The sequence below is a fragment of the Colletotrichum navitas genome (assembly GCF_030913465.1).
Source record: "Colletotrichum navitas strain CBS 125086 chromosome Unknown LY79scaffold_20, whole genome shotgun sequence".
Lineage (NCBI taxonomy): Eukaryota > Fungi > Ascomycota > Sordariomycetes > Glomerellales > Glomerellaceae > Colletotrichum > Colletotrichum navitas.
The window spans coordinates 1,166-21,518 of record NW_026850566.1 but is presented as its reverse complement, the minus strand read 5'-3'; the positions used below and the strand labels follow the sequence as shown (position 1 = coordinate 21,518).

The 20,353-nt window shown below is 54.4% G+C and overlaps 7 protein-coding genes across 7 annotated transcripts; 4 read left to right on the top strand and 3 right to left on the bottom strand.

The window, feature by feature from the left end:
- Positions 1–884: 884 nt before the first annotated feature.
- On the bottom strand, positions 885–2,279 carry LY79DRAFT_589159 (uncharacterized protein; the record flags this gene model as incomplete). The annotated part of the gene is made up of 2 exons (XM_060561005.1): positions 885–1,732; positions 1,796–2,279. The coding sequence occupies 2 exons, from the start codon at positions 2,277–2,279 to the stop codon at positions 885–887; spliced, it is 1,332 nt and encodes a 443-aa protein (XP_060415490.1).
- Positions 2,280–3,158: 879 nt separating this feature from the next.
- On the bottom strand, positions 3,159–3,857 carry LY79DRAFT_549382 (uncharacterized protein). The gene has a single exon (XM_060557467.1). The coding sequence runs from the start codon at positions 3,804–3,806 to the stop codon at positions 3,525–3,527; it is 282 nt and encodes a 93-aa protein (XP_060415489.1). The 5' UTR covers positions 3,807–3,857; the 3' UTR covers positions 3,159–3,524.
- Positions 3,858–3,917: 60 nt separating this feature from the next.
- LY79DRAFT_153090 (uncharacterized protein) lies at positions 3,918–4,536 on the top strand. Its single transcript, XM_060551072.1, has 2 exons — positions 3,918–4,361; positions 4,425–4,536. The coding sequence occupies exon 1, from the start codon at positions 4,028–4,030 to the stop codon at positions 4,319–4,321; it is 294 nt and encodes a 97-aa protein (XP_060415488.1). The 5' UTR covers positions 3,918–4,027; the 3' UTR covers positions 4,322–4,361; positions 4,425–4,536.
- Positions 4,537–6,388: 1,852 nt separating this feature from the next.
- Positions 6,389–8,728, top strand: LY79DRAFT_658322 (uncharacterized protein; the record flags this gene model as incomplete). Its single annotated transcript, XM_060562722.1, has 5 exons — positions 6,389–6,593; positions 6,891–7,004; positions 7,673–7,716; positions 8,029–8,164; positions 8,534–8,728. The coding sequence occupies exons 1-5, from the start codon at positions 6,408–6,410 to the stop codon at positions 8,726–8,728; spliced, it is 675 nt and encodes a 224-aa protein (XP_060415487.1). The 5' UTR covers positions 6,389–6,407.
- A 1,515-nt stretch (positions 8,729–10,243) lies between these two features.
- LY79DRAFT_152970 (component of IIS longevity pathway SMK-1-domain-containing protein) lies at positions 10,244–13,719 on the top strand. Its single transcript, XM_060551071.1, has 6 exons — positions 10,244–10,502; positions 10,621–10,735; positions 10,790–10,874; positions 10,936–10,988; positions 11,046–12,359; positions 12,414–13,719. Exons 1-6 carry the CDS (start codon positions 10,383–10,385, stop codon positions 13,289–13,291), a joined length of 2,565 nt encoding a protein of 854 aa, XP_060415486.1. The 5' UTR covers positions 10,244–10,382; the 3' UTR covers positions 13,292–13,719.
- A 427-nt stretch (positions 13,720–14,146) lies between these two features.
- On the bottom strand, positions 14,147–17,332 carry LY79DRAFT_589157 (uncharacterized protein; the record flags this gene model as incomplete). The annotated part of the gene is made up of 2 exons (XM_060561004.1): positions 14,147–16,787; positions 17,091–17,332. The coding sequence occupies 2 exons, from the start codon at positions 17,330–17,332 to the stop codon at positions 14,147–14,149; spliced, it is 2,883 nt and encodes a 960-aa protein (XP_060415485.1).
- A 1,099-nt stretch (positions 17,333–18,431) lies between these two features.
- LY79DRAFT_512737 (aldo/keto reductase) lies at positions 18,432–19,778 on the top strand (the record flags this gene model as incomplete). Its single annotated transcript, XM_060554409.1, has 5 exons — positions 18,432–18,559; positions 18,616–18,782; positions 18,830–18,975; positions 19,028–19,152; positions 19,205–19,778. 5 exons carry the CDS (start codon positions 18,432–18,434, stop codon positions 19,776–19,778), a joined length of 1,140 nt encoding a protein of 379 aa, XP_060415484.1.
- Between the last annotated feature and the right edge of the window lie 575 nt (positions 19,779–20,353).

Genomic DNA, 20,353 nt, shown 5'->3' with positions numbered 1-20,353 from the left:
GGGTCTCTTGTCCGCCGCTGTCCACTACGAGCTGCTAGTTCCAGCGTCGTACCAGGCAATGTCTCACCCGCGTCGTCATTCAGATAGTGAGACTACGCCTTGTGCGTTGGGGTGTGTGAGCGGTCTCGGGTAGCATCAATCGAATCGGGCGGGGGAGAGAGACGCGGGCATTGTTTCTGCTTTGTGCTTTTTATTTTATTATTATTTCGTCTGAATTATCTGACAGCACCTCCCCCCCCCCCCCCCCACGCACGTGTATGACTGACGCCCGGCCCAAGCTCTCCCAACATCGGACCAGGGGGTCCGTTCCATGCCCCTTCTCTTCTGCTTTGATCAGCTAGAAGAGTACCAGAATAGCATATCGAGAAGAGAAAATTTCTATGTATGTGTAGTCATGATATGGTCGTCAAACAAGCAGGACAAGAAACATGGCAAGGGGGGCTATGTCCCCGAGTCCGGTTTTGTTGCCAATCTAGTCCTGTAGGTGTTGTTGTTTTGCAAATGGGTGTTTTTACCGCGTTGCTGAGGCCCAACTGTAGCAACTTTAGATATCCTCGTCGGGTTTTCCATCGCTATCTCTCTGTCTCTCTGTCTCACTCTCTCGCTTTCTCTCTTTCGCTTTCTCCCTTCCCTTGCTCCTTCTTCTCCCTCGTGTCGAAGGGATGCATTTTCGTGAAACCCATGGGAAACGACGCTTGTGGTTGTATATGTTATGGGAAGAGAATGATGTAATGGGCAAATTGCCGTTGAACTCCGCGGTATCCGTGCGGAATAAAAAAAGAAAAGGAAAAAAGAAAGGTTTGTGTTGATACCGGCATGAAACTGTGTAAACGCCGACGGGTGTTGGGAGGGAGGGGGTTGCAGAGGCACCACGCTTGCTATCGTCAGGCTGCAACGGCGGAGCTCCTTATAGACCAGCGGCTCTTCTTGACCGGCTTGGAGCCGACCTGCTTCGAGAAGAGCTTTCCGGATTTACTCGGCGAGACTACTTCTGTGGGCGTAGCGGTCACCATCTCGACTGCGATTGCCTCGTCGACGACGTCCTTATCGTTAGGGACCTGGGTCGGCGCGGCGGCAGGCTTCTCCGTGTGGGATTCGATCTTTTCAAGTTCTGTGAAGCGGGTGACTTTGGACTTTACCACGCTCCTCCTGTCCCTTTGCTTCATCGCGGACGGCGCAACAGCAGCAGCGGATGCATACGCCGGAGCGTGCGTGTATGAACGGCCTTCCTCTTCCTCTTCCTCGACAGACTCCCAGACTGGCTCGGGCGTGACACATGCTGCTGGCGTGGTGGCGGCGGATGATCGGCCAGACATGGGGGCCGAAAAAGGTGCACTGTTGCTGTTGAAGTTGAAGGACGAGAGGCCCGACGAAGAGCGACTGCTGATGGTCGAGGCGGCAGAGGAAGCAACAGTACCCTGCATGCTCAACGAAGTGTTCCCCAGTTGCATCGGCGGGAGAGTCATTGCCGGGATGGGGCTGAAGCCACGCATCGATACGGGAGGCTTTGCCCTGTCGGTCGAGCTTGATGATTGTTCGGCTGCCTTGGGTGAGCTATCGCCTCGCTCCGATGCATCCGATGCACGGCGAGAGCTCGGGTGAAGCCGGTGAGCATTAGTGGCAGCCGCAGGGTTTCGGTACGCAGGCGGCACAGACTTTTGGCGAACGGGCTTCATCTCTAGGTCCTCCTGTGAGCTAGTCGAATAATTGGAGCTACCGGCAGGAGACTCGGCTGTGGTGCTGTTAGTCACTAGCTGCGGTTAAGATGACGATTCCACCGCACAGGACGGCTTACCCTGGATAAAAGTTGGGCTGTTGCGACCTGACCCCCAGGATCGATCCACCTCCTTGCCCTTGAGCGAAATGCGGCTGCCATCTGTGACCGAGTACACGGAACTCTTGTTACGTTCGTGCCAGAATTGAGCCGCGGGCGGGCCACCACTGTAGCTGTAAGCCTGGGGCATGATACTCATCGGAGTGGCATTGTCGGAAGGGTATGTGACATGAGAAAGGCTGCTCGAGACGCGAGGCAGAGCGACTCCGGACATTCTGGTCAATCCGCTGGAGGCCATGACAGTCCTCCTCCGGTTTTGTTCCATGATCCTCGGCCGGTCCTCTTCCTTGAATGACGACGGTGCTCCGGAAAGGGCGTCAAAGGCGGCATGAGTAGGGACGTGCTTATACGGTTCCTTGGGAGCTTCTACCGTCTTTTCCGCCTGTTTCTGCTTGTGCTCCTTGGCTTGTTGCCTGGATCTCTTGATGAGGGAGAAGACAGACATCGTGGTGGTAACGTGAAGAGGACAAGAGATGCTTTGCTGGGAGGCGACCGGTCCAATGGGCACACACAATTGCCCCGGGAGCCTATAAGTCTTATGTTGTTGCTTGTACGAGGGAGAACGATTTGGTGTGGCGAGGAGGGCGACGTGATAAGAAAGCAATGTATAGTTGCACTGTCGGGTTTTATTGATTTATCGTATAGACGGTATGTCGTGTAAGTCGAGCCCGTCCGGTTGGTTTAGACTCTACTGAGGCGGCAAAGGTGAAACTCGAGAGTGACCACAGACAATGTCCCAGCTCGGATGACTCTGGGTCCTGAAGATATGGCAAGGCAGTTGGCTTGACAAAAATTGTCCGTTCTCTGGCAGCCGTCGTTACGGTTGAAACCTCGTGGCTTTCTGGCAGATGGATGAGCGTCGTCGGGCTTGGAACGAGAGGAGGGCAGGGTGTTCAACACCTGAGATGTGATGGGGAGCAATACAGTCAATACAACCACGAACAGTCTTGGGTAATGCTGGTCAATAGGCGAGGGACTATTAAAAGAGTGAGTGAGTGCGTGAGAGAGAGAATTTGATGAGCGAGAGTTGGGAGGAACAGTAGGAAGCGCAAATTAGAAAGCCTGGGTTCGGGAGTCCTGGTTCCTTTAAGGCGTGGCAGAGAGGTGTGTGTGTTTTGGGGTTGGACATGGGAGATGCATGGGGGTGGCAGACTGAGATGGGATGGGTGTGCATGGGAGGACATGGATTAAGCGCAGGCGGGGGGTCACAGACGACGTGCAGCTCGCTCGATTCCTCTGCGGCTTCTGGCTCCGGAAGTTCCAATGCATGTCTTGGTAAGGACGGTAAGTCCAGCGTCGAGTACGAACCCAACTGGAGAAAGATGGCGGCGCCGTGAGTCCCGCTTCTTTGGATCTGCAAACGCGTCTAGGCAAAGCCGGCACGAAGCCTTGGGTAGATCCGGATCCCGTTTCGGTGGTAACAACCACCTCAGACCAGCACCTATCCCGACTCCTTTCGTACCGGTACCCGAGACGGGCAAGGCAAAGGCAGTCTTTCCAGTCCAGCAAACGGCAACAAGCCACAGCTGCAGCGTTCCAGAAATGGCTTGTCGTCTGGTACGAGTTGGCGGCTATTTTACTCTCGTTCTCAGCCTGGTGTAATCCATTGAAAGTCAGCAGAGGGGAGAGAGGGCGTGTGTTTTGCCCTACTGTGCCTGTCTCTGCTTGGCCAAACAAACAGCCCTCGTATTCATGCCAAAGTAGAGGTACTGGTTGGCAGGGATGCGCCAGCGACGGCAAAAGCGTTGTGGCCGTGGCCCGGAAAGAAACTCTTTGGCTGGAACTCGATAGCTGAGGTGGAAGACAAGCCGCTAGGCAGCAGCGCGCCCAGGTACCCTGTACCAGAGTAAGCGTTTGGTGCCGGCGTTGGGTTTCCTTTCACGTTTGCTTTGGGTTCGGCCCCCGGGCCTAGGAATGGTGTAGAGGATACAGCCGTGCCAGCCCAGCGCAGCCTCAGTGGCCAGGGGCCCATCGAACAAAAGACGCCGGTCAGCTTCAGGGGAACCAAAGCTACCCCACGGACGGGGAAGGGTGAGAGGGGAAGATTGACGATGTCAATGACGATCAATCGACGAACTGCTAGTGGTGTGTCGCCGTGGGCGCCCCTCTTCCCCTTCTCTTCTCTTTTCTTCTTTCTTCCGTTTTCCCGCCGCCACCACCACCACCATCGCCCTCGCCGCCGCCTGCTAGGCCATGACGAGTAAGACTCGGCGTCCTGCTGGTGTCTTGTCCACGGGCGAGGCCAACTTTGGCATCGTCTATCCTCGAATTCCCATCGTGGGCTGTCTAGACAGCCATGGAAGCCACCCGGCGTTTCCTCCCATCACGTTAATGACAAAGGGCCCAATCTGTCTGAAAGAGCTCGAGCGAGATCTTGGAATCGATTCGGCCATGCGGGCGGCCACGGGGAACAAACCATCAGTCGATCCCGGCATCGCTCTTTTGCCCCGAGACTGCCCCACCCCCCGAAAAAGGCAGAGGCGATGAGCCCCGGGCGGGCAGCAACGACGTCTTCGACAGGTAGTAAGTAGGTTCGGCCTTATACCGATGCAAAGGCCCACCGCGCATGCTGATGCGTCTATCTTTCTAGCTTCGCAGATGTGAGTAGCGTGACAGGCGATTTCTGTTTGGTCGACGGATGGGATGCCGAGTTTCTTGCTTTTTTTGGGGAGGGGGTTTCCTGTGTGCGCGATGGCGGGCCGTGACAGCACGGAGAAGGAAGTGGGAGGGTATCATGTATGTCAGATCGTGCCCCTGTTCGAAATGTCTTCGCATGTAAGCAGACTGCGACAAGGCTGAGCCATTGGCAGGTACTCATTCGTAGGTAACATCATATGTATTGCGTGCGTTGTGCCAGGCTTGAAACCGGTTGCAGGTACGGTATTCGTAAGGGAAAAAGAAGGTTAGCTGGTGGTTGGAAGACGGGGGCTACCTGCCGCTCGGAACCCGAACCAGGACAAATCCCAGGCATCTGTAGCCGGAGAAAGTCAGACTGACGACGGAGGGGCTTGTCGAACGGGGCGGCCTTGCCTCCCTCCTGCCTTTGATGACATCTGTAAGTATACCTGAGGTTGGTAGGCAGGTATCCGCAGATACCCCCCTACACGTCTGCCCAAAAAGATACAGCAGCCGAGTGATGAACCTTGCACAATATATTTATTACATAGGAGCACATAGCCTAAGTACTCCGTACCTACCTAGGTAAAGGTACAGTAGATGCGAGTACCCTAGACAGATACGGATACACACTATCTCATGGAGGGCTCTGCTGCACAAGGTGCATGTTGCGCCGAGTCCCCACTGTGCAAGCGACTTTTATCTCCTTGGCCAATTCGTCCGCTCGGCAAGTTCCTTCAACCTGCCTACCCCTCCATCTCTCCTCTCTAGAACTAGCCCATGAAATACCGGTATGTCGAAGCGTCCGTCAGCAAGGCATACCTGGCCCAGACACATTTGACGGCGACTGTGCAGAAAGCATGGGAAAATTCAACAGGCACTAGATACCTAAATGCCATCATCCTCGCCGTTCATCTACATAGAAGCAGACTACACTAGCCGAGCCCGGCAAGAGACCAGCAACAACAACCCCGGTCCACGCTCAGGGTCTTCCTGAATCATTGACCAAAAGTCATGAGTCGATGGCGCTTTGGTCCCTGACGCTAAGAAGCCACAAAACCTCGCTTTGTTGCAGCTGTCGTACGTATGTCTCGTCAAACCTCTCGCATTGCGCGCCCTGCCATCTTAGCCTCCTTCACTCATCCATCTTACACAGAACGCTCACCCACACACGCACTTGTTTACACACATACGGACAGACACAGCGTATATCGTATTGGCGGCAAAAGAACAACAACACCCAAACAAGTCAGGATTTCATGCTCACTGGCACACGCTTACACACGCTGCGCACGCTGGAAAATCCCCGGCCGCCGTGCTGTATCTGTGTCGCCCGGCCTAAGCCCACGTCCCGACGCACATGCGGTGCTTGCATGATGACACCTTGCTCGACCCAATCGCTTGGACCGAAGCGGATAGCGAGCTGAACTGGTGGTCTATGTTCAGCCACCTGAAAGTCGGCGGTATCACGGAGACTTGCAGGCCAAAGATTGGCTTCGGGCGAGCCCCATGGCTATCTTGACCCTGGCTGGCAGCCTGGGCCCTGGGAAATATTGGTTCAGTCTTCGACAGCCGCGTAGCCAGGTCGGGAAAAGGCACTAGCCGAATTCATAAACCGGATCTGTGTATGGCTGGCTCACACCAACGGTGCTCTCTAGGGAGGCAGATCGTGGGCATGCCACCAAAGATAAGTTGTCGCCAACGCCGTCACCCGGGTTCACGACTCCCCTAATGCGATGACCAACACCAAGTGCGACAAGAAGGCTCACGCCATGAGGCTGAGATGTGCCCAGAACGCTAACCTTGCGGCCCGGAGCTGGGTAACATGATCGTCATTCACTCAGAGGCAATAAGGGCCGGCACAAGCTATGGCTTTTCCAGTCCTGCAAGGCGCCATTGTGCACAGCAGGGTTCCAAAGATAAGAAGGGGGGGGGGGGGGGGGGTGAGGCAGAAGTGATGTGGCGTTGGCGATGCAACAGCGGCCTGCGCGAGTTTAATTTTCCCCTTCTTAAGCCCGTCCATGATAACAACCCCCACACCATTGTTCAGCGCGAGAGACCCTTGGCTATCCAGGGCCTCAATGGATTCAATAGGCTGGATGAGGGATTAGGCCCGGCCGGCCGCAGTAACCGACAGGTGACAGTAAGTAAGCCCACGACTCCCACGCCGCCACGCACCACAGGCATCAAAGTCGACTGATTGTGCATAGCCGCTCAATAATCAAGGGGGATAGGCGAGTGGGTGGTGTATCATTTTCTGATCGGTCTCGGGCAGTTCCAGCTTAGGCTGGTCCGTCTCAATCAACACAAGGATGCCTATCAAACCTGATGTGACGCTGGGATAACTTGTTGCGCTGCGCGTCGAACCGGTGAGCCGTACACGCCTTGTCATGAACGCAAATACACAACAGCCTCTTAGGCAGCGCTTCCCTTGGTCTAGCATTTTGCCTATGCTCTATTGTTGCCGTCCTGCGTGATTCGGCGACAATCGAACGGTCGTATTGCGTACGCCTGTCCGCCTGAGCTGGCAGCAGGTCTCAGAGGGGACAACAAGGTAATGCCGCACGCTGACATGCATGCCCATCACATCCGTCAAACAGCATACTTGGATAAGGTTGCGTCCACGACTAAGCACCCTGAAACAAGTGCGGCAGAGATAAGATACTGGGCTGGGAACTCTCAATTGAACCGTGGCCCGTTTCCCTCCGTCCATCCCACAGCCAGCAAGCTGACCCGCCGTCGTTAATTGCGCCAAGGGTCCTGGCCGGCTCACTCTGTGCCATAACTAGCGGCACTGGCCAGCAGCATCCGGCCCGTTCGGGTTTGCAACACGCCCCCTGCTAGACTCAAGCGCTGGTGCAAATCATGTCCTTACATCCTTGGCCGTTCTGCAGGCATCCCTGTACATAGGGTGGCAGCCGAATTCTTCTAGTATGTTGATTCCATCACTGCCTCGTGGAGGGTGCTTGTACGAGTGAGTGGATCATCTGTGAGTTGCAAGTGCTTTCCGGAACTCGCTTCGCGGTTCTGACAGCGAAACACCCTTGAGCAATATCAACTAGCTCTCACGTGACCGAGGTCGATCACAAATGAGGACATGAGCTGACAGATGGGCAAAGGTGTTGGTGCGAAACTTGCGTACGCGCCGTGACAATTAGTAGAATCGCTGGCCTGCACATGATAGGTTTCAGATGGTGAAACTGCAGACTGCCGTTAAGATAGGTAGCTCAAGGTATCAGCTCTTCCTTTGTTACTTCCGAGCCATCGTAAGATGACTATCCAATGCCGACAAAGACTATGCTGAGTAGCTCAGCTCCAGCCCTCACTCGCATCGAAACTTCCCTCTTAGCATGCATACTGCTTCCGACTGGAACCGATGCCAAGCAGAGGCCATCGCTCGGTTTATACCATACTAACTGGTCGTCTTTCCTTGGTTTCAACAGCAGCCGTACAAAGAGCCACTTAGGCCTGGTATCGCCTTGTATATGCCAAGGCCCGACTTCGGAACAGGCGAGCAGACGCGCGTCTCCATGGACTTGGTGATACTAAGGCCATGTCATACGATGCGCGGACCTTAGCCGTACTCCCAAGTTCGACCGCCAAAATCATACCCTGTTTGTGGTGGCTTCCGACTTGGACTGGTTACTGCTTAACGAAGCCGAGGCTGCGGAGGCTGCAGTGGCCAGGGTTCGTTTCGTCTTTGCGAGTACAGTGGTAACGCCAGCATTCCATCGGCATTGGTGTGCCTGACACGTGAAGGCGCCATCTTCCGACAGAGCTCACCTGGGCGGCGAACAAGAGCGGTTCGTTCTCCTAAGGACCTGTTACGCGAGAGCTAGCTGAGCTATGGCTCAGCGCGGGGTTCAATCGATGCTGGGGCCGTGGAAGTTCTCGGAATGCCATAACTCTAGGAGGCTTCAGGATCGTGTCGAAAGCCAACACTTGTTCAACAACCAACAAGCTAAGGCAACCCTTGCACCCTGGGTAAGAAGCAGAAGGGGAATGAGGATGCTGAAAGCAGGGATGGAAAATCAGATATCGTGGGGATGACGATCAGAACCCCTGCATGATTTAACCTCCAAGTCTCCAAGCAGGAGAGCCCTGTATGCCGGAGCCCCAGTGGTGTGGCACGAGCTCTTGAGACGATCTGCACGGGAGCACCCAAACGGGAACTGGGTCGCTTCTGATGCTCTGGTCATCACTTTTGAACGTGGGGGGATGGAATTTTTGGCTTTCGCATCCGCTTTGCTGATTATGACAGGTGGTTTCCCCTCATGATATCTGTGCTACGATAGAGCAACGCTCATCCGCTCGTTGCTCACCAAGAAGCACTAGACACGTCTAGTTCGAGAAGATCATCCCTATGTTTACAGCGAGAGTGAGGGATGTTCCAAAAAAAAAAAAAACCCCGATGGTCCATTGAATCCTCATGCTCTGTTCCGCGGAGGAATGTTGTCCGGAACCGGGCATCGGCTTGATCCACGTTCCAGGTATCTGCCACTGCTGCAGCGTCCGCCAACAGGACATTGGCATGCGGGGAAGTCGAATCGTCGCTACTAGCTTTGCTTTCTCGGTTGGCGTCTGTCTCTGATGCTGGTCCCACAAGTGCTGCCCCGATGGGATGAATTCAAGGCCTGGGGTTGCATGGGAAATTGAAACGTGACGAGGCTGAAATGCACTCCCAAGGCTGCGTTTAAGGTTGAGACGTGCTGTGGTCCATGACGAGACGACTAGGGCCAAAAGGCAGGAAGCGCATCAAACATGCCTGCAGCCGTTCCTGCAGGGACCTTAGTATGCCTCCCTGATACCCAAGGTTTCCGTTTCCCACGAGCCCGACCTGGGTACACTATGTGTGTGCACTCACTTTAGCTGTTGCGACACACTACTCGGAAAAAGGAATCCCTGGGATCAGAGGTGGACCAGCACCTGAGGACGTTTAGTCAGCCATGCCCCACCAAGCAATAAATCTCGGACGAGCGGCTACCCGAAAGGGATAATTAGACGAGTAGCCGCACGTTGACGCAACGCAAGCCTCCCCCCCCAGTGGTCGAACGTGGTAGGTGCGTCTGGCCCACAAATGGTTAGTGTCCTGTCCTGCGGGTACCAAGCCAGAAAGCGACGAGTGGGAGGTAGGGTCCAGTCACGGCGCGGCGGTGCGGTTGGGTTGGGCCTGCCAGTGCCCTGCCAGTGGTGCCAGGTAATCACGCGCACTGGACAGTACCCAAGTGCCTACGTCGTGAGTGCCCCCCCGCTCAAGTGCCAGCAGCATTGGCCGCCAGCGCAGTTTCCGTCCCAGCCCAGGCAAGTCCCGTACCAGTCCACAGTCCCAGACCAGTTTGCCTCTTCTGTCCAACCAACCGACCCGACTGACCGAATACAGCCTCAAAGTTCTTCCATCTCATCATCATCCGCAATCCTCCGCAATCCTCCGCAACCCAAAAAAACATTGCGCCGCGTCGCCGTAGTTGATCCGCCCCGGATTCTAAACTCGCCCGCTTCATCTTTGCAAGCGCGTAGCCCATCTTTCATCGCCTGCACTCCGCTATCGCTGTCGCGTCAGCAAGCTTCCTGCCGCCTCACGTTGCCGCCTTGTGTCGCTCAAACTCCCCGGCTCCCGCCAATCGCGCGACCCGACCGCCCCCTCCCATTTTGATGGCTCCCTGATCATCGCGTCCCTACGTCACTCGGGCACATCTCGTTGCCACACACATCGACGACGACCGCATTTCCGACGAGCTCTCAGTTCTCGTCCCCGACCGACATCCCGCTTGAGAGCCGCGCCCCATTCCAGGCGCGACCGACCAACGGGAAAGTGGCGCTCACCATCCTCAGCCAGACCGACGCTGAGCTTTCACTACAACAACATCTCGACCTCGCTCCCGATATCCTTAGCTACCCCCGTCTCACCACCGAGGGGGGCACCGAACCATTGATGATGGCACAACCAGTGCCTCATCATGCGACGGACAAGAAACGCGTCAAGGTCTACGAACTGCGCAACAATGACTGGTTTGACCGAGGCACCGGCTTTTGTACCGCTGCGTTCATGCAGGTATGTCTTGTTGCTCGCGCACGCGTGCCTCTTCCTTTCTCTCCCACGCTCTCTTTGCTGTCATAAATGACGCTCGTCTTCTTCGCGGTGCGATACTAACGTGATGATGGTTTGCCAGACGGAAGAAGGCCAACCTCGAGACCCTAGAGTCATTGTCGAATCCGAAGACCACCCTGACCGACTTTTACTAGAGACCAAGATCTGCAAGGAGGATGGCTTCCAGAAGCAGCAAGGTAAGTCGCACGTCGCTACCACTCCTGCAGCAGACCGACTGACCCCTGATGCAGAGACTCTGATTGTCTGGACGGAACCTAGCAATGGCATTGATATGGCTCTGTCCTTCCAGGAGGCAGACGGTTGTGCTTTGATCTGGTAAGAGATGAACCCATTCTTCTTTGGCTGGTGGATGTTGCTGACCACGACCTCCGAATAGGAAATTCGTGAATAGTGTGCAGCAGACTTTCCAGGGCGGAATGGCTGGCGCTGGTAGGTCTTGTGTCGTTGACATGCCGTGGAGACACCGACCTAACATTTCAGACGCAGACGACAGCCTCTCTGACGATCTCCCCATGGACATGCCCACCACATTCAGCCTTCCTTCTGCCGAGATAGGGAATCTTCCCGAGATCGAAACCAGCATGCGCATAATGAGTCAGACCGTCAATGGACGAGAGGCGCTTTGCAAGTGCATCAGCCAAGATGGTTACATCCGTAAACTGATTCCTTTGGTTGAGATGGCCGAAGATCTCGAGAGCCTGCCCGACCTCCATCGATTGTGCAACATCATGAAGACTGTCATCCTTCTCAACGACACTCAACTCATCGAGCACGTAGTATCCGACGACTGCGTTCTCGGTGTTGTCGGCGCTCTCGAATACGATCCGGACTTCCCAAGTCACAAAGCGAATCACCGTCACTGGCTTGACAACCAAGGAAGATATAAGGAGGTTGTCCCAATCGAGGACGACAACATTCGGAGGAAGATTCATCAGACCTACCGACTCCAATACTTGAAGGATGTTGTCCTGGCACGGATCTTGGACGACCCTACCTTCTCCGTTCTTAACTCTCTGATCTTCTTCAACCAGGTGGACATTGTCCAGCACTTGCAAGGGAACGGAGGGTTCCTCAACGAGCTCTTCAGCATCTTCAAAGCCACTCAACCGGATCAGATGAGGAAGAAGGAGGCAGTTCTTTTCATCCAACAATGCTGCGCCATTGCAAAGAATCTCCAACCCCAAGCTCGTCAGACGCTTTACAATCACTTCATTAGCCACGGCCTGCTTCAGGTTATCAACTTCGGTCTGCGTCATCCCGACGTCAGTGTTCGCGTAGGCGCAACCGACGTACTGGTCTCTTTGATAGACCATGATCCACACATGGTTCGCGGCACCATTTACCGACAGCTCCACGACGGCCAACCGCCCCTAACGGATTCGCTCATCGACTTGCTGTTGGTAGAAGTCGATCTTGGCGTCAAGTCACAAATCTCGGACGCGCTCAAGGTTCTCCTCGATCATGGGCCTCCAATTCAGTCGCAGGAGGCTTTTGCAAAGGCCAACGGAGAGTTCCCTGGTCGGAGACCACAGGCAGCAGAGAACCCTCAGCACGAGTTGTTCCTTTCCCACTTCTACTCTACGTCGGCACAGCGGCTCTTCCGACCACTGATCGATCTCCAGGGTCGGACAGACATGACTTTCCCAGTGCAGCAAGCTTCAATGTTCACGTATCTCATTGAGATTCTGTGTTTTTTTATCCGGCAGCATGTGCATCGCAGCAAGTTTTTCGTCCTTCAGCAGGATCTTCTGCGACGAATCGCTCAGCTCTTTGCTTGTCCGGAGAAGTATCTAAGGCTTGGTAAGTGCAAATGCTAAAATACCGTAGACCATCATCGCTAACCAACCTTCTTAGTTGCCATTCGTTTCTTCCGAAACTTGGCGGGCATGCAGGACAACTTCTATGACAAGCATATCATGGAGCATGGCATCCTGGAGCCTCTCCTCGACATGGTCTCCCAATCCATGCCTCGAGACAATCTTCTGAGCTCGGCTTGCATCGAATTCTTTGTCTACATCACCCAACAGGAACATAGAAAGGAGATGAACAAGTTTCTTGTTCAGAATCACCGGGAGCGGCTGGTTGCACTGAGCTACATGGATACCTTCCGCAACATCATAGTGGTCTACGACCAAACACAAGGACACACCATTGACTTCTACACGGAATCGGAAGAGGACCATGCGAGACGAAACGCCAATCCCAACCAGAGGATGATGGAACACATTGCCGTCGACCAAGCCGAGGAGGACTATTTCAACACGTCAGATGATGAAGATGGTCCTGAGAGCAGAGCCCTTGATAAGGTGCAGCCAACAAATGGCTCGGCCGCGTCAACGCCGACTTCGAAACCGCTAGTCGATTATCCATCGGACGAAGAGGTTGACGAAAACGCAGACCCCGAGGTCTTGCCGACATCCAGCGAGAAGCAGGATGGGACGGACGGTGCTTCCGACACGAGTAGCGAATCATCTTCAGTGGCGCCTCCGGAACGACTCTCCGAAAAGAGGCGCCGCGAGGAGGATGACGATGATGAGCTTGGCAAGTTGATGCAGAACAAACGGAGAAACAGTAGTTCTGCAGGTTCCAACGCATCAATGACTTCGAGCATGGTCAGGAGGAAGAAAACCTTCGCGGACAAGTCAAATGCGGCAACGCCGAAGAAGATTGCCATCAGCATCTCTCCGTCAGTGAAAACCGGTGGGGTGGCGAGGTCGGACGATGAATCCTAGGCGTTTGCTCCTGCATATACTGCGTGGTCAACTGCCGATATGATTGGTGATGACTGTTTCTATCATGCTTTTACCAAGGACGGGCGGTTTTCGGAAGCCAAGGCGTTATTATCACAGTTCACGAAACGGGAAATCGAGAAGAGTTGTCGAGAAGAGTTGTCATAGCTAGCTAGAGGGGGGAAGCGTTTCCAAGGGACACCTTGCCGTTGGAGAAGAGGGCACGCATGGCTCCAAAGATGGTCAGACAAAGGCAAGTTGGCAAGTTGACATTCAGAGTGCACCGACAGGAGGGGACCCCTTAGCGGAGGGGGCTGAGAGAGAGACAGAAGAAAAGGGAGCAAGACCGACCCATCGTGGTGGTATGGGCCTCCAGAGCTGGAATTGCTGAAGTAGCTACGTGTACCATATTTAGCTGGAATTGCTTCGCTCGAGCTTTGCGGGGCCGGGCGGGCTTATTTCTACGAGGGTTCGTCTTTGGGCGCGTCCGCTCCAGCCCCTCTCCGAGCAAATATCAATTTGGATTGAACCAAACCTGCCTCCTCCGTGTGCAGCGCGGATTGCCGTGACAAAAGCTGTAACCGACTTTACTCCCGAGAGTGCTTTTTTGCAACCATTATCGTCAAGGCCGCCGCCGCCGCCAGAGCGAGCATGACGAAGGAAGGAGTACCGATGATTATTTACCAAAAGGAGCACGCGGTGTGCGACGCGGGACTCTCGTTCCTTCAATCTGTGACATGTATTCATTGTACATTGAAACCCCCACCCCCAACCCCCTTCTTCTATGGTCGATCGTCAAGTTTACATGTATTATGTGTACACATATTTGTACACTCTATCTGGTATATACCCCTCATCCTATCTAACAGTGGTCGAGCTCCACGACCATGCCCCCTTGGCCGACCGGGCCTCTGTTCTTGCCGGGCCAGGCTCCTTGGTATTCTGCCCCACGCGTATTCGTCTGACGGTTCTGGCCGGGGGATGAGGGGAAGGCGCGTGGTCGGCATCGCCTCCGTCGCTCATCGCGACCCACGTCTGCTCCTCTGCCTGGGCAGCCGGCGCGAGACTCGCGGCCTTGCCCGCGCGGCTGGCCTTGACGCCGGCCCGGGAGATGGCGTTGAGGAGCACCTCGCGTGCCTCGGCCTTCTGGCCGCGGTTCTCGTCACCGACGGCGGTGCGGGCCTCATGGACGAGGGCCATGATCTCTAGGTCCGACTTCCTGAACTCCTCCGACTTGGCGGCCTGCGAGCTCTGCTTGAGGTAGTTGAGCGCCCAGTGCAGGGCGCGCCGGCACTCTCTCGAGGTGCGGTACTCGCGGCTCCTGAGCTCGGCGAGGAGCCAGCGCACCTTATCATACTCGTGGCGGAGGACGTACGCGGTCAAGAGGTTGGAGAAGTTGTGTACGTTGTAGCAGAGGTCGTTGCGGCCGTTGACCTCGGCGGCGATGATGCAGAAGCTGATCATCTCCCGGTAGTTGCGAAGGGCCTGACAAATCCGGGCCGCCCGGTTGAACAGGCCGTCGTCAATATGCAGCTGCCTGCCTTGCAGCTCGTCGAAGATGGCCTTGATGTAGGGAAAGGGCCGGCCTCGGCCGTCCTCGCGGCCCGCGGCAGTTGCTTTGTGTGCCTTTTCGATTTCCTCGAGCTGCGTGAAGACGATCGGATACATGGCTTCACTTACGTCGCAGCCTTCGGCTTGTGCCTTGCTCAGCAGCGACATGGCTTGCTTACTCCTGGAGCCTTCGAAGTGGACCGTCGCCCTGACAGCCAGTTTGAGACACCGACTCGTGTGTCCCATACCGTTGTGCAAAGCACGCTTGTAGACGCCTAGTACGCGCCTCCAGTTGCCAAGCTGGGCCTCGACCTTCATGCGCTCAAAAGCCGACGCCTCGTTAGCGGGGCTCACCATGTAAGCCGTCACTCGGACTCGTTTCGACCGCTCAATAGTGTTGGTGAGCGTGAGGTTCTTCACACACTGCTCGATGTCGGGGAAGGCGTCGTCGAAGCTGGCACTCTTCATGGCGCGATAGAGACTCAGGATCTGTTGGCTATCGTATTTCCAGTCTCTCTTGCAACTGGTCAGCATGGAGGTCCAAAAGCTGCCGTCTGTCGTGTACCCGGCATCCTTGCAGAATATCAGCCATCGCTTAAGTGCCTGAACATCGCGACATTTTGCATGTCTGTCGGCGATGAATGTAACCAGGTGACGATCAAGACTCAGACCGAACTCGGGGATGTACGTCTCGAGAAACGTTTCGACCTCACCCCATGTGTGAGTCTTTGCGTATGTTTCCAGTGTTGCTACAAAGACACGTTTGAAATGCTCTCGATTATGCTTGGAAACAGACTGCATCGGCTTCATGGTCTCGAAATCGGCGCGGACTCCGGCCCAGTCTCCCTTGTCAGCTTTCTGCAAAACGAACTCGCCCAGAATTTCGACGTCTTGCTGAGCCTTTGGATACTTCGCAATGAGATGTTCCAGGTGCACTCGTGCCTTATCAACTTGGTTGGCTTCGATGCAGATACGCACCATCCTAGATCGGATGTCGTAGGTATTATCGATTCCGTATAAACCGGCTTCCAGTGCGTCGTCATAGAGTTGAAGGGTGTCCGCGAAATTACAGGTCGAATTCCAGTAAACCCACAGTAGGTCTCTCAGCCACAGCCTTGGCATATCCCAGCCATCGCGGTCCCTGAGCTGGTTGATTGCCCTGAGAACCTCACGACACTCGTAGCCTCGGGAAGCGATAACCGACTCAACAATATCAGCGCAAATCCGCTTGGAGTACGTCGAGGTGTGATCGAGTTTGGCGAAAACCCCTAGGAACACATCGATGGCCGGAATGTGCTGGTTGTGTGCCACAAGCTGCAGCATGGACCAGACCACGGTTCCAAGCTTGTCCTGGTTTCGACTAGATACTTGTTGGATGAGGCGCAGAAAGTCGATTGAGCATCTTGCCTCTAGAGCACAGCCGATAATATCCTTTCCAACTCGGACATAGTCAAATCGTAGCGTTGACTGCTCCGGTGGCAGCAGTTCGACGTTGCCCATGTATAATCTTGCAGCGAAGTGCAATCGATCGGCGAGATCCTTGTCAGAGAGCCCTTGCAGGTTCTCCGGGGCCACCAGTGATTCAATAACCTCAACAAGACGCTGGGCCAGGGTGCTACCTTCTTTGATGGCACCGTGATTGACCGCAAGCTCCATGATCTGTCCAGCAGTTTGGAAATCGCCCCTCTGCTGGCAAGCTATTGATAGCAATGAGGATAGATCCGACACCCACCCAGGCAACTCTTGTGACTTGTCAACAGACGTGTACGCTCTGCTAACAAGGTTCAGAGCAGTAACTGGGGCGCGAAGGTCGCGTTGTTGCTGTTGTACCAGATCGAGTAGAGAGGCCTGAAATCCAGCAAGCCCTACATTATGAGGATGGTCTTTCTTTACACGCTCCAATACTGCGGCAACGGCGGTCTTGTCCAAGAGTCGAAAGTTCGTGCGACTCTCTATTGACCTCTGAACGCCTTGGTTGCTAGGCACGGCCTGTGTCGCGGAATTTGAAGGCGGAAATCTGGACCACAAAGGATCATTACTGCATCTCTTCGCGGCATTGGAAGCGGATCGTCCGCGTTGATCTGGTGTTACTGATTGTTCCGGGGAAGTTCTTGAGGCAGTCCGTTCGCTTGCCGCTCTCGTTGGCCGCCGTGCATCGGGAGCTACGTCATTGACATGATGATCCAGGTACGAGCTATCGAATGACAGCCTTCCATGCTCGTGGAAAGAAAAGCTTCGCGGCGCGACTGACCAGCCGATGAAGTTAGGATCAGTGGCGGCTTCTTCCTGGAGGGCCTCGAGGGCGGCGGCCCCGCTGGAACTGTATCGTTTGATAGACTTTAATCTCCTGCCGTTTTCCACCGCGGATCGAGCAAGCTTTATGCGCTGACGGCGCTCCTCAGCTAGTAACACCAAAGAGCAAGAGGTTCCGAAGAGAAGACCCCGAAGTGCGTGGATCGCGGCCTTTGACGGGACGGGGGCGGGAGACGACATTGTGCGAGCTCGACAATGGCCATGATCGTTCTCGAATCTATTAACTGATCATTTCGAGGGACAAAGGGTCAATCGATCGGGTGGTCAGGTATCGTGGTGTCGGAAGGGCGAGTCAATTGGCTGTTAGGGCGGGCTCGCCGAAAAGTTGAAGGACCCTGTCAAAGCTACAATTGTTGTCGTACCACCTCGGGACGCTGATGCGCGGTCTCTGTTGTCCGCCAATGACCCGGCCGTTGGGTCAGAAACTTGATGTTCAATGGGCTTAGGTTGATCCGCACCCGATAAATGATGAGTCATCAGCGGCCGGCCTGGACAAGAACATATCAAATGCTCGTCTCTTTGCCTCAGACCTTTGGACATTATATCGAATCACCGAATAAATTGCTCAACTCTTTGTTAGACCGGCTGGGCTCTGTTTTCTGAACCCGTCCGTCATCATGGCTTATACTAGCGCCGTCGATGTGACTTACACCACTTCCAAGCACCTCAATGGCCAAGTAGATGTGCGACTTGCCAATGATTTAGTTCAATCAACCGGCCATGCAACGACCGATATATCGGGTTTGAAATCATGGAGGGGCAAATTTGGCCTATCGGCTTATTAATTCAGACCTTTCTTGCCGAGAATAGATAAGTCAAAATAGCGTGGTAAACTAGAGCAGGCCTGCAGCGGGGAGACTGGTTGAATGGCCCCGGACTTTTGGCTGGACTTGAATAAGTGAATCCGTTCCACGTGCTGTGCACACAACAGATGGTAGCGCCCACACTCGAGTACAAAAGCGGCGATTACCTTAATTTCGTGAATATCATCACGTACTCAGAGCTTGGTAATTGGAAAACGGATCTGTGGCTGTTCGCGGACTAGCGTAGACCTCTATGGTCCTTACTACGCATGTTCCATTCTCGGATTCACACTCAGTGGAAGGAGGCGTTGGTACAAGATGGCCCTCGACATCCTGCCTCGAAGCAACCCTCTTTGTGGGAACCGACCTCGCCTCCAACTTCCTACGTCGAACATCCCACATTAACTCAATACACCCCATTAATCTCATCTTCGACAAGAACTCTACTTAGACCAGCACATCTCTCAGCCATCAACATGTCGTCGGCCTTACCTATGGCACCTCCTGCCAAGAGCCCTCTGGCTCGCTACCGCATTCTTTCCCCCACAGCCTCCGTCCGAGTGAGCCCGCTGTGTCTGGGCGCCATGAACTTTGGCGATGCATGGTGAGTTACGTCCAGCAAGAGACGGCCTTTGATTTATCTGCTAATGGGTAGGTTAGGCAGGGATACATGGGGACCTGCGACCAGAAGACTGTTGAGGAGATTCTCGATTTCTTCTACGAACAAGGAGGTAACTTTATTGATACCGCCAATAACTATCAATTCCAAGAGTCCGAGGTCTGGATCGGCGAATGGATGAAGAAGAAGGGTGTCCGTGACCAGATGGGTGAGTGCTATCATCCCACCGCAACCAAACCCTCCTGACCCGTGTAGTCATCGCGACCAAGTATACCACCAACTTCCAGGCTGGTCCCAATGCAGTCAACATAATGGCAAACTTCACCGGCAACGGTTCCAAGAGCTTGCACACCTCTGTCGAAGCCAGCCTTCGCAATCTGCAAACTGACTACATTGATCTGGTAAGCAGACTCGCCTTTCACGAGTCAAGTGACGTCGCTGACGGGGAGACAGCTTTATGTTCACTGGTGGGACTACTCTACGTCCATTCCGGAAATGATGCAGTCTTTGAACAATCTTGTCATTACGGGCAAGGTTCTCTACCTCGGAATCAGTGACACCCCCGCGTGGATTGTCAGGTGCGCCCCGCTAGATGAGCCCTATGATAGGCGGGACACTGACCAGAATTAGCAAAGCAAATGAATACGCCAGAAACCATGGGTTTCGACAATTCTCCGTCTACCAGGGCCGATGGTCTGCGGCTTCGCGAGACTTCGAGCGAGAGATTATCCCAATGACAAAGTCCGAGGGAATGGGATTGGCACCTTGGGGCTCTCTCGGAGGCGGTGCCTTCAAGACGGAAGAGCAACGTCAGTCTCAGGAGGGCCGCAAAAGGGAAGCCAGCGAAGCACAGATCAAGGTCAGCCAGGTGCTGGAGAAGCTCGCCAAGAACAAAAACACAATCATTACCAGTGTTGCTCTGGCATACGTGATGCAAAAAGCACCGTACGTCTTTCCCATTGTTGGCGGCCGAACCGTCAACCACCTGAAGCAGAACATCGAGGCACTTGCCTTGAAACTCACCGAAGAAGATATTCAAGAGATCGAAGGAGCCGTTCCGTTCGATATGGGCTTCCCTCACAACTTCTTGTGGGGAGACAAAGTGCCATCACACCCTGGCGAAGTCTGGTTGTTGAATATGGCAGGAACCTTTGACTATGTTCCCGAGCCCAAGGCCATCGCACCCAAAGAGGGTGGACAGTAGGGCTGGCGAGTAAGGACTCAGCGCAAGAGGTGGCGACCAATAGATTACTGAGCCGCCGTTGACCAAAATGGCGGAACAGTCTTCACTAAGCAGGTCGCACAATCGAACAGATTATCCCAACTCAGATCCGTGTATCCCTCATGCTTCTGTAGTATTACTTGAGGCTCCGTGATCAGCGGCACAGGGGTACAAACCTAGTTCGTAACCTGTCATCTCGACTCTATGTTTTTTGACTGCATGGCCGGCGTTGCTGATCACTTGGATGGCTTACAACAACTCGGATCTTTGCAGCTTTAACATTCCATTGGCCCTTAACTCAACGCGAAGTACTGGCTTTTTTCACAGCGATCACGAAAGAATGGCAAGTTCTATCTACGTTAAGCTTAAGACTCCGGGACTGAGACTCAAAAGCACAAAGCCAAGGCGGGAACAATTTCACTCGAGAATATTATTCGCCCAAAGCCATCCCACTAACCCGATGCCCAGTTAAGCCCTTCTAATGCGGTCTGAATGCAATTGTGGAGAGCTAAAATGGCATTGACACCTCAGAGTGCATGCATGGTGGAAATTGGAAG